Source organism: Adiantum capillus-veneris, chromosome 29, assembly GCF_014529385.1.
Source record: "Adiantum capillus-veneris isolate H3 chromosome 29, ASM1452938v2, whole genome shotgun sequence".
In the NCBI taxonomy this organism is placed as follows: domain Eukaryota; kingdom Viridiplantae; phylum Streptophyta; class Polypodiopsida; order Polypodiales; family Pteridaceae; genus Adiantum; species Adiantum capillus-veneris.
In genome coordinates this window covers 83675408-83690816 of record NC_140959.1, presented here as the reverse complement: position 1 = coordinate 83690816, position 15409 = coordinate 83675408, and the positions used below count along the sequence as shown (strand labels likewise).

The 15409-nt window shown below is 44.4% G+C and overlaps 1 protein-coding gene across 2 annotated transcripts in view; it reads left to right on the top strand.

Moving 5' to 3' along the window:
• LOC147419501 (uncharacterized) overlaps window positions 1–10283 on the top strand; it is a 55821-nt gene extending 45538 nt beyond the window's left edge. For both annotated transcript variants that reach the window (XM_086506177.1, XM_086506178.1), the window contains exon 4: window positions 9166–10283. In XM_086506177.1, coding sequence (XP_086362303.1) covers window positions 9166–10058 — 893 coding nt within the window. In that variant the 3' untranslated portion in view covers window positions 10059–10283. The remainder of the gene's footprint in view (window positions 1–9165) is intronic.
• Window positions 10284–15409: the final 5126 nt, after the last annotated feature.

The following is a 15409-nucleotide window of genomic DNA, read 5'->3' as shown; positions in this document are numbered from 1 at the left end:
AGATATTTCTTTTGGCCGAGACTCAAGAAGGATGGGGACGAGTTTGTGCGCAGGTGCTTGGTATGCCAGAAGGTTAAGTTTGACAGGCATAAAGCACAGGGATTGTTATAGCCTTTGCCCATACCCACCTGCCCCTGGGAAAGTATTGCAATGGATTTCATTTTTGAGTCTCCCGAGAACACAGAGTGGTCACGATGGTATCTGGACTGTTATTAACAAATTTAGCAAGCAGACTCATTTCATTCCATTGAAGCAAACAGTCAAGCCGGATCACTTAGCGAGACTGTTTGTGGCCCATATTTTCAGATTACATAGCATGCCTGAGACGATTGTCTCTGACAGGGACCCCAGATTTACGAGTTTGTTTTGGAAGGAAATTTGGGAGAACATTGGCACGCGGTTGCAGTTCTTGTCATCTTTTCACCCGCAGACTGACAGGCAATCTGAGATTGCCAATTTAGTGGTTTTAGATTTATTGAAGTCTTATATCTTGGATCAGAAGACTCAATGGAAAAAGTATCTACCTTTGGTGGAATGTGCCTACAACAACACGATACACTCTTCGACGGGGAAGGCGCCATTTGAGATTGTTGAAGGTGCTGCGAAGGTTCCACCCTTCCTAAGTACAAAAGATAAGATTTTTTGAGGTTGATGAGTATACACGCGACTTAGACACGGCTTTTGCCAAGGTCCACGAGGCTTTGTAAAAATCTTAGGAAAGACAGAAAAAGGAAGCGGATCGCCATCGTTGCAATTTGAAATTGAAGGAGGATGATTGGGTGCTCTTACGTTTTGAGAAGGCACGCCTGAGAAAGAAAAAGGGAAAGGAGAGGCTTTTTCCAAAGCTTAGTATGCGATACTACGGACCTTTCCAGATCTCTGAAAAGATCAATGATGTCTCCTTCCGACTGAAACTGCCTGACACTTGGAGGATTCACAATGCATTTCATGTGAGTCTCTTGAAACCTTTCAAAGGTGATGTGCGTGATGATGGGGAGCCCGATGAGCAACCCGAAGTGAAGGAAAACGAGGAGATCCTTGTTCTTGAACAGATTTTGGCACATAAGGACACAAAGAATAAGGGTAAAGTAAGAAGGCGGTTCTTGGTTAAATTGAAGAACTATCTTGCATTGGATGCGAAGTGGATGGAGGAGGAGGACCTAGTAGATACTCCTTAGATTGTGAACCTTTACCTTGAAGCTTTTGGTTTAGCATAGTCTATTCCAAATGGAACCCAGAATTCAGCTTGGCCGCAGATCTGGTGCAGTGGGATGCTCAGAGGGGAGTTACTCCGCTCCTTCTGTCAACAGATGCCTTGATTTTTAGAATACTAGAGTCACTGATGTCTCTTTGAGCTTCGGGGATATTGAGAGCTGACAGTATTCTGTTGTATGACTTTATGAAATGAAATTCCGGAATATGAAATTGATTTGTTCTTGACTTGTTTTTAAGTGTAGGAACTGATAGACGAAATGACTGCAGCATTTTGGTCTAAATGATCTCAAATAGACATGGTTGCAATAGGAGTTAGTCAATCGGGCATCTATGAGGTCCTGACTGGATCTCGATGCGATTGCTAACTGCATTGCCGATTAATCATGGTCTAAGATCCGAATGAATGTTGAATGTCATGTGATGTCCTCTGATGTCTAGTGATGTCCTGTGATGTCACTGTCGATTGGTACATGTGCTAGATGTGTGTTCCTAGTGCGTAGGTACTAACAGTCAGTGTCTGCTAAGACAGTTTATGGTTTTTGTCTATTTTGCAGGCGTAATCGAGGACGATTACAATACTTTCAAGAGGGGGGTATGTCACAAATCTGTGATGTGGCAAACCCTAACACACACAGACACACTCCCAAAAATGGGGTAGCAGAATCAGTGCAGCAGGGCAGCCCCGTGAAATGCGGAAGATCTACTGACGTGGTAGCTCGCAAATCGCGGTGGAATTTGCGGAGGTTGCAACTGCGGCAATTTTGCTTTTTAGCATGCTTTTTGGCTACGCATGTTGGGAGAGAGAGAAAGCCTTTTGCTTTATTTTATTAAAGCATAAAAGAGAAAGAGCCTTTGCTTTATTTTCCACAAAGCTTTTGATTTTCAGCTTTTGGGGCTTTGCTTTTGGCATCCCTTGTAATCTTCAAATATGTGAGCAGGCCTCTCACAACTTAGAGCATCTGGACGTAGAGTCCGAGTGTGAGCGCCTCCCTGCACTCTTGTACTTTGAACTCAGATCAATACAAAAAGAAATACCGAAAGGGGCGCCAGTCTTTGGGGCCAATATCTCTAGGCACGGAATTCCGCCGGGCGAGTGTTGAATAAATTGTGAACTGTGAACTGTTTTGAAGTGGTTATTTGGTGCTGTCGCGGTAGATTCTTGACTTAGAGTGTCCAAGTCTGTTACACCTGTCGTGGGCCGCCATGCAAGAACAACTCAGCTTTTCCCAAGCCATGACCGTCCATTCCTTTCTTTGATTTGTTAATGAGACTGCTGGGTCTAAAATCCCAATATCTAATCCTTGGGTCTCGCCACCCTTTCCCATTTCCCCCACTGCCAAGGAGTCGTGCCTTTTGTGTTATCTTCCCATAAAAACCGTTTGCTGGGTTTCAAAAACTCTTTCGAGTCGCATTTAATCAGAGACAAATGAGATATATGGGATCATTAAGGAATTAATCACTGCCACCTTGCTATGAAAGGGGAGGAGTACATACTCCCACCTCATCATTTTACTGTTGGTTTTATTTAGGACCCAATCTCTCTCTCTCTCTCTCTCTCTCTCTCTCTCTCTCTCTCTCTCTACACTAGATATTGGACAGCCAGAGGAGCAGCCACCATTGCAGAGCTCTGTCCGCGCTCACACTACGACTACTGGCACTATCATAGACCGAGCACTGGAACTAGAGAAATCTAGACGACCGTGAGTGAGGAGAGGAGCTACACAGCATCGACGGAGACTACAACAGAGGATTCGAGCCATAGTTTCTCGGCGTCCAGAGTACATTTGAGGATGGATCCTTGCCATTTTCCCCCCCTCTTCCATTGTACCACACCTTCTATACCTTTTGTATTAGCTGGCATATCCATACAATCCCAGCTTCTAGTAGATGTATTTCGTTTTAGATCCTTTTTTTGGTATCCGGACATGGTATCAGATTCACTATGTTGTAACAGCTTGGTCTCATAGGTCATTTTGGCCTTTTGAAGACGTTAATATGTCATTTCATCTCTCTCTCTCTCTCTCTCTCTCTCTCTCTCTCTCTCGGGATGGTTTCCTACGACGTTAAAAATTCTCTTCTTCTCGTGTGTGTGTGTGTGTGTGTGTGTTAATGGGTGTGTTAAGAAGAAGAGGAAAATAGTATAACTATCACAAGACGGACACCACGTGCCATTAGAAAAGAACAGACTGAGCAGACTTTTAGCACTTCAATAACAACTGAACTGAAAGAGAAATGACATGCGACACGGAGTGGCGGAATTCCACCCCAGAGAGTATTGGCCCCAAACCTTGGCACCCCTTTCGGTATTTCTTTATATTGCATCAACTTAGTACAAGCCGATACTTCAAACTCTGCACCTTCTCCAGGAAGCGTGCCAGAGAAGGAGCCCTTAACACATATTTAAAGGCCCTTGGCCTATGAAAAGCAATTTACATGAAAAGCCGTCAAACTCAAAAGCTTTTGGTCCAAAGCAATGCCCAAATTTTGCCAGCGTAAATCACAAAAATCTGTACAACTGCCACGTCAGCAGTCATCGCAAAACGCGGAAATCCATACAGTCTGCCACATCATCAGCCAACGAAAAATCCAGACAGGTTGTACAGCTGCCACGTCATCAGCTACGTGTGTGTGTGGGTGGGTTCTACTTTATTTTATTTCCTTTAAGTCACTGGGGCCCCATCGGATGGGGTCTCCCATAAGTTGGTAGGACTTGTTCTTCTTAGGGTTTAGGCCCCTCGACCGGCATCTGTAAGTTGGCTCCATTCTTCAAGGCTTTGACACGTCGGCAGTTGTGACATCTCCCCTTCTTGATAGAGAGTAATCGTTCGCGATTATGCAAAACAACTCAAGTTAGCTAAAAAATTTCTGAGGGTCATTCCGTGTAAGGTGCAACGGAAGTGAATGTCGAACTTTGCTCAAGATGAGTGCTCTGAACTATGCTCAAGGTTCCTTTTTCTTAGGGAAGGGAGAGCCTTCGGTTCCTTAATGAGAGAGTGCAAGTGATCACAAACAAAGTGAATAGACACTGTGCGTGAAGGTGCATGAGACTAAGAGATAGAGAGAGAAGAGAATATGACACCAGAGACGTCGTAAAACCCTCCTCCAAGGGCCCCACTCTCTATGGCGAGAGCAGTCTACTTATGATTGTACAAATCTCTACAATGCTTGGACTTGCTGACGATGTCAACGACGATGAGATGGGCTGAAATCTGAAACTGCTAAGGGCTGAAATCTGCAAATCTTTATCTGCTGAATTCTGACTCTATGTCGGTGACGATGTCGATGGCGACGATGCGACGGCGACGCGCTGAAAACACAGATGCTGAAATCTGCGTTTTTTGGGCTGAAACTGCAAACTACGCTGGATCTGACTGTGCGGTGAGGAATTGCTACGGGAAGGTGAGATCTGCGAGGTTCGGGACTTCTACTGCGGAGACTGACTGCTGAAAACTGAAAACACTGGTGCTTGTGGAGATTCCGTCGCGAAGATCTGCAAAAACGTTGAAGGGCCTTGCAGATGCAAAAACGCTAGGGCTGAAAATCCTCTTACTGTTGCCGGATGTCCTGCAAATGCAAAACGCTAGGCTTCTTGTTCTGACTTGCTGCTGCCGGTGGTGATGTGCTGTGCACAAAACGCCAGGCTGCCTGTGGATGAAAACGCTAGGTCCTTGCAGATGCAAAAACGCTAGCCTTGCTGATGTGGGGGGTCTTGTTGAGAAGTTGCCTGTTGAGCAAGGTGCTCCTGCTGCCTCTTCTGCCAGAAAGCGCTAGAGCTAAGTTTGCTTATATACAAACTTAGCAAAATTGCCCTACCTACTTTCCAACAAAAGTCACTTAAAAATAATAAGTGAAAAATGTCAAAAATAGTGAAAATAGGTCTGCACTGTAAAAATGCTCTCGATGGGTTCTGATGGAAATCTGATGATCATGTTGTGTGCAACCAGAGGATATGCATCTACTCTTAAGTGTCTGGACATGCACGGTCTACGAATAGACTCACAAAAGTGCCAGATCACTTCCTAAGCTAAGTGAACTGAACTGAACCCATGTCATGAAGTAGCTTGTCCACGTACACAGAGGGTTAGATATGCACGTGACATCCCCTCCTTTTCAAAGTGAGGTACTTGTACCGAACTGTATGGCGTCTAGGGAGATCGCCAACAATGTCTGGATAAATCCTGGAAAGGACTCTTCGTCGGCCCGCTCTGATATGTGGGTCGTGCGATACTTGAACTCCATAAAGGTCTGGAACGCTTGCTTCTTTGGGCTGCCCCAAAAGCAACACAAAGTCTTCTGTAGCGCCTTCAATGCTTTAACTTTGTATAGAGTCATGCTTCTTCCTTTTTCAAGAATCTCCATGGCTGAAAATTCCTGAAACCACTTCCAACACAAAACCATGAACATACCTATTCCATGTAAAGTGAATGGAAAAAATCTAATTTTCCTAAAAGACTGTGCATGGAATGTAGATGAACAAATAGGCGGAGTGCCAAACTGTTCACCACACACACGCAAACAATGAGATCGAATCTTGTCTTGCTGATCTAAATCAATCAACTGTGGCAATTCACAACGGAAATGCCCATGCTTGGTGCTCATACTTGCTTGTGCTCTTTCTACGACTGTGTTGTGCCAAGGAAGAGACATAGAATGTGACTTCCTTGAATGCATACTGTTCAACTTTTCATGAATAATCCGCATACATCCGTGCTCAACGTACAAGATGTCATGCCTAGGAAAAGGGATCACATAAAGACATTGACTAAAATACAGGAAATGATCACGAATGCAACAGTAGGAGGATTTTCAGCCCTAGCGTTTTTGCATCTGCAAGGCCCTTCAGCGTTTGTGCAGATCTTCGCGACGGAATCTCCACAAGCATCAGCGTTTTCAGTTTTCAGCAGTCAGACTCCGCAGTAGAAGTCCCGAACCTCGCAGATCTCACCTTCCTATATTTTAGTCAGCGTCTTTATGTGATCCCTTTTATTAGGCATGACATATTGTACGTTGAGCACGTTTCACTCATGAATGAGCACAGATGTATGCGGATTATTCATGAAAAGCTGAAAAGTATGCATTCAAGAAAGTCACATTCCATGTCTCTTCCTTGGCATGACGCATTCGTAGAAAGAGCACAAGAAGTATGAGCATCAAGCATAGGCATTTACATTGTGAATTGCCATAGTTGATTGATTTGGATCAGAAGCGAAAGATTTGATCTCATTGTTTGTGTGTGTGTGGTGAACGGTTTGGCATTCCGTCTCTTTGTTCATCTACATTGCATGCACAGTCTTTAGAAAAGACACGAGTTTTTCCAGTCACTTTACATGAAATAGGTATGTTCATGTTTTTGTGTTGGAAGTGGTTTCAGGAATTTTCAGCCTCGGAGATTCTTGAAGAAGGTAGACGCATGACTATAGACGAAGTTGAAGCATTGAAGGAGCCACAAAAGACTGTCTCGCTTTCGGCGCGGCCCAAAGAAGCAAGCGTTGCAGACCTTTATGAAGTTGGAGTATCGCATGACCCACACATCAGAGTGGGCCGGCGAAGAGTCCTTTCCAGGATTCGGGATGTTATTGGCGATCTCTCTCGACGCCATACAGTTCGGTACCAGTACCTCACTTTGAAAAGGAGGGGATGTCACGTGACACATCCAACCCTACGTGTCTGTGGACAAGCTACAACATGACCAGGGTTCAGTTCAGTTGAGTCAGCCTAGATTAGGAAGTGATCTGACACTTTTGTGAGTCTGTTCGCAGACCGTGCATGCCCAGACACTTAGATTAGATGCATATCCTCCGGTTGCACACAGCATGATCATAAGCATTCCCATCATAATCCATCAGGGAAACTTTCCCAGTGCATTAAGACCTATTTTTCCTATTTTTGACATTTTTCACTTATTTATTAAGTGACTTTTGTTGGGAACTAGGTAGGGCAATTTTGCTAAGATAATATAAGCAAACCAGAGCTAGCACTTTCTGGCAGAAGAGGCAACAGGAGCACTTGCTCACAGGCAACTTCTCAGTAGGACCCCAAGATTCTCTAGCATTTTTGCATCATTGCAGATGAGCTAGCGTTTTGGACAAGAACCCAGATCAGCCAGCGTTTTTGCATCTGCATCAGCCTGGCGACAGCAAAGGACGGATCAGCACAGGACAGATCAGCACTAGCGTTAGTGGTTTGCCCCGGTAGATCCACAACGTGTTTGCAGCAAGACCCATTTTCAGCCCTTGCGTTTTTGGTTTGCAGATCAACCTCAGCGTTTTTGTAGATCTTCGCGACGGAATCAGCCCTAGTCTCGGGGTTTCCAGTTTTCAGCAGTCAGTTTCCGCAATAGAACCCCCGAACCTCGCAGATCTCACCTTCCCGCAGCAAAACCTCGCCGCGCGGTCAGATCCCGCGAAGTTTGCAGATTCAGCCCGGAAAATGCAGATTTCAGCATCTGCGTTTTCAGCGCGTTGTACTGTCGTCATCGACATAGAGTCAGAATTCAGCAGATAAGGATTTGCAGATTTCAGCCATTAGCATTTTCAGATTTCAGCCGTATCGTCGTCGTCCTCATCATCGTCGGCAAGTCCAAGCATTGTAGAGATTTGTGCAATCATAAGTAGACCGCTCTCGCCATAGAGAGTGGGGCCCTTGGAGGAGGGTTTGACAACTTCCCGGTGTCGTATTCTCTTCTCTCTTTATCTCTTAGTCTCAGCACCTCCATTCACAGTGGTCATCCACTTTGTTTGTGTCCATTGCACTCTCTCACTAAAGGAACGGAAGTCTCTTCCTTCCGTAAGTAAAAGGAACCCTTGAGCACAGTTCGGAGCACTCATCTTGAGCAAAGTTCAACATTCATTCCGCTGCACCTAACACTGTAAGAGATGAGCGGTGAAGACGGGAGCGCGCCCAATGCGCGATGTATGAAGGGTGGGAGTCTCTACTAAGTCCGGGGTTTGGGCCCCAAGATACTTCAAATAAAATTCCATTAGTCTCTGGTTTGCTTTGTCTGCTTTTTGGTAGGACCGGTGTGCTTTCAGAAAAGCACACGGCTGATGCTCTGATACCATTGTCACAAGACGGACACCACGTGCCAATAGAAAAGAACAGACTGAACAGACTTTTAGCACTTCAGTAATAGCTAACTGAAAGAGAGAGACGACATGCGACACGGAGTGGCAGAATTCCACCCCAGAGAGTATTGGCCCCAAATCTTGGCACCCCTTTCGGTATTTCTTTATATTGCATCAATCAGTACAAGCCGGTACTCGTAAGATACTTAAAATAAAATTCCATTAGTCTTTGGTTTGCTTTGTTTGCTCTTTGGTAGGACTGGTATGCTTTCATTGGGATAGTTTCCCAAGACGTTAAAAATTATCTTCTTCTTCTTCTTCTCTCTGTCTCGGTGTAATGGCAATCTCTCCCTATACTCCCCCACTCTCTCTTGAACAGCGCTGCAAATATAAGGGCGACCTGCCTGGGAAAAACGCTAGATCTGGCTGATGGCGATTCTTGCAGGAATCATAAGGGAGTTCTCTCACTTGGGCGCCAGATTATTTCCTATCAAATGATTGGGGAAAGAGTTTTTTAATAGGGGAAGTCCGACCTCGAGTTCTTGTTCCAACTGCCATTCAGAAAGTGGATACCACACTTGTTATTTGCAGTAGATGAACGATAGACAAATTAGATTCTAAAGTATTTTACTTATAGGTTATGTAGTAGCAATTTCGTTGTAATTAAAGCTTGTTGTCTACTCATTTTTACTTTCCTCGGTCACCATGGCTAACCATTTCTTGTCGTTCTTTTCGCTTGTTCGCCTTTCGTATTTTCCCTTCATTCTCAGTGTGGTCTCCATACATAGTGACTGGTGACATTACTTCTTTGTGGAAATAATTAGTGTTTGTTAATGCCTGCCTCTGCATAGACTTAAAATGCTTTACTTTCATTTGCATGTTGCAGTTGTGATTCAAGCTAGTGCCTCGTCATCATCCTCATCAGAATCTCATGGAACTGAAGAACATATGCAGATGGCCATTTCCCGTTTCTTGATGAATGCTGCACCGGCAAGTAGCACAGGTTTTAGGAGACAAGAACCACCACCCTTGAGCAGGCCAGTTCCTACGTCTCGGATCACAATAATACCTCTTGAAGAGCAACCTGGCCAAGAAGCAGTCAGTTTGCCAGATTCATTATCCTCGACGTCAATTGAATCAAAGGCTGATAGTAAAAGCCGCTCTGCTCCCACTGCCCGAATCAAAATAACACCTTTTGAAGAGCAACCTGGCCGAGAAACACTCAATATGCCAAGATCTTTCCTGGGACCTTCAATTGAATTGAAGGCTAATAAAGCAGCACAAGAGGAGCAAGAAAGCGGTGGGACTCTACAAGAGTCTTGCCATAAGATAGCTGCAATCTCAACAACATTAAGCCCAATGATGGCAAGTGGGTCCTGCAGCAGAGTGCAGCAGAGAGCTGCACATGTTCAAAGAGTAATGGTGAACCATGGAACCCACTCTCAAGTGACCTATTTCCCTGTCAGTCCTCTGCAATCAGAAGACAAGAACTGGTTTCAAAATGGCGCTTCTACGTTTATAATTACCGATGTTAATGACATTGGCTCTACAGACAACATTTTTCCTGGGTATCCTCCTGTGTTGTGGACCAAAGAGACTCACCAGGATATGAGCACTGATGTTGCATATAAACCTGTCACATCTTTGGCTCCCAGTGTCTGTGTGCGACAAGCAATACCTGTCCGGTCAGCTCCTCCGCGCACATCAGAAGCAAAGGATCAGGGATTGGACACGACAAAGGCTGCAGCTTTGCAAGGTTTGAGTAATCTAAAGCTCTGAAGCCACATTATTAATTTGTTTTGTCAGTGAAAACACCGGATAGCTCTTGCTCCATACTGAGACTGATGACTGTTTTTGGGGGAATATCAAAGATTGCTATTGTAAGCACTAGACCTTATACAAAGTACACTGTAGAAATACCCATGATAGATAGCCTTAGGTTGTCAGGCCCCTAAGGTGGACAACAAAAGCCAGTGGATCTCTTTTTCCTTCTCCAGGAGGAGGTTTGTAAACAATGCGGTTAGTCGCTAGTTTTGAATCGTGTATGTATGGGCTGAGTCCAAGGATGTAGATAGTAATTACAGCTTGTCTGTTGGACTATGCAAACCTATATAAATGCTTTCTTGTAATTTCTTGGAATATAATCCCTCGCTTGTTTTTTTTTTTTTCATATTTTTTTCATTTTTGCTCTTTTGCTATATTGTATGACATGGGGGATTCTACAGGCGGAGTTGTGAACGGAGGACCCTATTCTGAACGCTTCTACATTTCTATATAAAGTTCAGATTGGGATTCATATTGCACATTGAACCAATACATCCCCTATTCTGAACGCTTCTACATTTCTATATAAAGTTCAGAGTGGGATTCATATTGCACATTGAACCAATACATCTCTCATTATTGGGATGTCATGACGTTGCACATTAAATCTGACCAATGTCACAACTTATGTCTCTTCATGAAGTTACATGTTTATAAATTTCTCAATCACTATCTGCGATATCAGCTCTCTGCAACACTTTGTTCAAATTACCTTCTGTCTGCCAGGTTTTGATGTGGAGCTTGTTTCCTATCAAGGATTGATTGCCCAAATTATGTGTTTGTGTTGGAAAAAGTGAGCCTGGATGTACACACCATTTGACAAATATAAAGAGTGGTAACAGGCTTAATAGATATGGACATGGGTGTGTGCTGGTTTCTTGGTTAGCCTAATGGGTTTTTTCCAATCGAGGCTTATGGAGGAAGCCATTGGCCTAATTGCAGCTGTCTGATATAAAGCTGATGGATGGCGACGACTCTAAAAGGCTTTGCATGCTATGTACAGGGGAGAGGCTTTATCCTATGCTTGAAGAGGATGCTTGACATCCTATTTTTGAACACGGCTGCTGCTTTTCGTGTTCTTACCTTCTCGCTCTGCATATTGCGTGAAAGCAAAAGCACTGCAGACAAAGTCGTCTCCATCATTCACGAGTAGCATGCTGGCTGCCATTAAACAAAACAAATCACCAAAAGCAGTTGATTCCTTGTAAAAACAAACTAAATTGCCGCTTCTGTTAAGAGCTTCTCCTGTCCATGATGAATGTCAACATCAAAACAATGCAAATCTTGAAAGTCTGAAACTTATGGTAGAGGATTCATGGTAGTCATCGAGTTTACTGTGTTAAGATGGTCGTTTCAAAAGCACCCCTGCAACCCCTCAAAACAAACCCCCCCCCCCCCCCCCTTTCCCTTGGGACAGGTCCTCCCCCACCACTTTGATAAGTTTTTTTCCGCCTCTCAAGCATACATGGTCCTATACCCTTCATAGGGTGCATGAAATATGGGACACTACCCCCAAAAATAGGGTAACTGTCATTCATTTTTGGGATACCGTATTAGCTGAATTAAATGATTGTGGCACACGTTGAGTAAGAAGTTCACACTGGTCCGTTTACCTTCTCTACCTCTGTCAGGCCAAGAACGTCCCGGGGGGGGGGGGGGGGGGGGGCAAAGTGGCCGGCTACCAGTGTGGACTCGGGATCTAGGCCAAGGACTATATATACGGGAGGTTGGGCGGTGAATCCGGCAAGGTAGTCCCCTGGGCATCATATTGGTATCGCATCTTATTTTAGACAAGGGCAGGTGTGGTCCTCTCATGCTTTTGCATGTGCATGCAAAGGGAGCCGTCGAAGTGATCTCTTGTCAGGCGGGGATGAAGACGAGGAGGGTGACCTCGTGTGCAGGGCCTCTTGAGGCGAGGGGAGGTGTCGACCAGCTCCAAACCATGCGATGTGGGGCTTGACGCGCGAGCAAGAGAATACAACACAATAGCTCACGTCGAGGAGCACTTCACTGCAAAGGGTGTGTAACTTTACCCCCTTGATTGCCTGCTGCGCCATAGCCGCGTGTGGTGAGCCCTTTTCTTTCACAAATGGCGCCCAAGGGCCCTTGGCCTTAGGGCAAATTAAAGAAGGATCCCTCTCCTTAGGAAGGTGCCTTCGGTTGGAACCCCGGCAAGGTGAAAACACTTGCCAACCTCAGCAAGGTGTCGCATCTTGGCACATTCGACAACCGTTGTTGAAATTGCAGAGCTTTGGCGACTATTGGTCATGTGATTTTCCACAAACCTCTACTTGCACAGTTGTTTGAGCGGTACTATTTAAGGCTTGAACATTAATTTTGTTTAAAGGAAAGCTCGACACAGCACGTTTGTATTGCAAATTGAACACGGTGATTTCAGAACAAGCTTGATCTCCCGGATTTGCGACTTTCGACGACCATACGGTTGTGGGTATCATTAGCCCGGCCACCTACCGACATCGGTGGTGCATACTACGGCTATGAGGTTGTTTTTGGAATCAAGGTATTCTTCTTTCCTATCCTAGCATTGCACAGTCGCCATGGATTTGGATATCAACATGAATTTTGATTTCGAGCACAATACGCCTGATCCTCCCAATGATGGCTCGCGGCTGGATACTCTCACGGAGGGTACCCGCGAAGCTACGGGAGGAGATGACGCTTATGAATTGCTCAATATCCAAGAATTTCGAGCACTTCAAGCATGCATATCAGTAATGGAAACGAATTTTGCATCCGTAAATGAAAATGTCAGTAAATTATCCACTGTCATGATACAATTTATACAGTAGCAGGCCAAGGGTCCTATTGACACATATGCATGAGCACGTGGCCGATCAGGGGCAAGACCCTTTTGGTCATGGACAAGGTCCATCTCCGGATTCTCTGCACTCTCTCACTACGAAGGAGGTGGACGATTTGTTGAAAAATACAAAGCCATTAACTTTTAAAGGAGAGGACAGAGACCGCAATAAGGATGCAGTGAATATTTTTCTAAGCAAGTGCGATGGAATTCTTGCCTTACGACGTACTTTATGCAGTTAGAGCACTGCAGACAAGTCTGGCTCTGGAAGGCAAAGCCTATAAATGGTGGATGTCTCTCAAGGAGAAGAATATCATACCACAGAGCTGGACAGCCTTTGAGGCTATGTTTAGAAAAGAGTCTCTGTCCACGAATGAGGCAGATAGAAATTGGACGGCTTAGGACACGTGTTCCATGTGCCAACACCTATCATTGCTTGAATATATCTCTCACTATCGGGATGTTATCCTCAAGTTGGAAGGGTTAGACACCTTTCATTAAGTACGTGGGTTTATTCGTGGTCTGACGCCAGAGCTTAAGAAGCACGTCAAGACTCAGGACCCTAAAACACTTGAGGAGGCTATAGTGAAAGCTCACATTCATGATGATCCAGATGAAAAGAAATCACATAATAATCACATGCCTGCTAATATACATGGTAATACACGCACACAACATGAGCAAAATAAAAGGAAATTTCTAGTAGCCAATTTCGAAGCAGCTAAAAAGCCGAAGGGGTCTTGAGGGCCTCTCTCTTTTGAGGAATTTGAGAAGGCTAAAAAAGAGAAGTTATGCTTTCAATGCTTGGGAAAAAGCCATGGCAAAAAGGATTTTCGCAAGGGATAATCTGCTGCTCAAGGCAAGGAGAAAGCAGTGCACACGGTGCAACTGCTGCCTCTTGAGTCTTCCTCACATTTCTCTAAGGTGGAGGTAACACACACCGAGGTGGTGCATGAATGCTGTATCACAGCTTCCATGTGGTAGTAGACCTTCGATCCATAGGAGTTAATACGTATGCATGGATCTCTTCAAGGGCACAAGGTGCGTATCTTGGTAGATGACGGTGCCACTTACAATTTCATTAACTACGGAATAGTGAAAAAACTCGAATTGTCCCAAACTCCGAGTTCCCACCGCTACAAGGTAGCAATCATGAACGGTTATGATGCCGAAGTATGGGATACTTAAGTCAAAACTGGACCGTTGGGAATTCAAGGCTATTCCACATCCTTGGATTTCCAGGTTATGAATATGGAGCGGGCCGATGTGGTACTTGGTAGAGAATGGTTGCATAGCTTAGGACTATCACTGAAGCGTATCTACACGCACAACAGTCTGATGTTTGAATCCCATGGCGCACATGTGTTGTTAGGAGAGAAGGATGTGCCTTCCTCACCACTAATATATACAACAGAGCTTATGAAGCTCATGATAATGAAATAGAAGAAGTTTTCTTGTGTTACTCATTGTGCCATTTTCTTTTCAATGTTGAATCTACTGACCATTCCTCAACACCGTATTCTTCTCTCTCATCTCTTCCAGTAATGGCTAACTCTCAACAAGCAAAGGTTGCTAGTCAGTTAAAAGATTTATTAACGGAATTTCATGATGTTTTTCCTAAGGATTCGACATCAAGGTTACCACCGACACGATCTTTGCAACATGGCATAGAGGTGGTTGCAGACAGTAAACCAGTCAGTAAATCACCTTGCAGAATGAGTTATTCTGAAGCTGCCGAGGTGGAACGTTAGCTTTCTGATTATCTTAGTAGAGGGTTAATTCAATCGAGTTCTTCACCATGGGTTTCTCCTATCCTATTAGTGAAGAAAAAGGATGGTAGTATGCGCATGTGCGTAGACTACTGTGGATTAAATGCGGTCATTGTTTAAAATAAGTATCCATTACCACACGTAGATGAGTTGTTTGACAAGCTCATTCATGCTCGTATTTTTACGAAGATAGACTTGTTGTCGACCAAGTATGTATTCGACTTGTTGATATACCCAAAACTGCATTCCGAACAAGGTTTGGACATTACGAGTTTTTGGTTATGCCTTTAGCGCCCACAACATTCATGACACTCATGGATAGTGTCTTGAGACCGTACTTGAACAAATTTGTTATCGTTTTTCTCGATGATATTCTCATATAGAGTGCTTCTGAGGAAGAGCGCTTGCAACATCTGAGGCAGGTGTTTAAATCGCTACGAGCAAATAATTTATATGCCAAAGCATCAAAGTGTAACTTTCTCAAGGAGGAAATTCACTATCTAGGGCATGTTATCTCAGCTACTCGGTTGCACATGGATCAATCCAAAGTGGATGCCATTCGGAGGTGGCCTTCTCTTAAAAATCTAAAAGAGTTACATATTTTCTGGGATTTGCAGGTTTTTATCGACGGTTCGTTAAAAACTATGCTAATATTGTTGTTCCAATGATGGACCAACTGAAAGGCAAAGGAAAAACCTTCCAGTGGGGGGACCGCT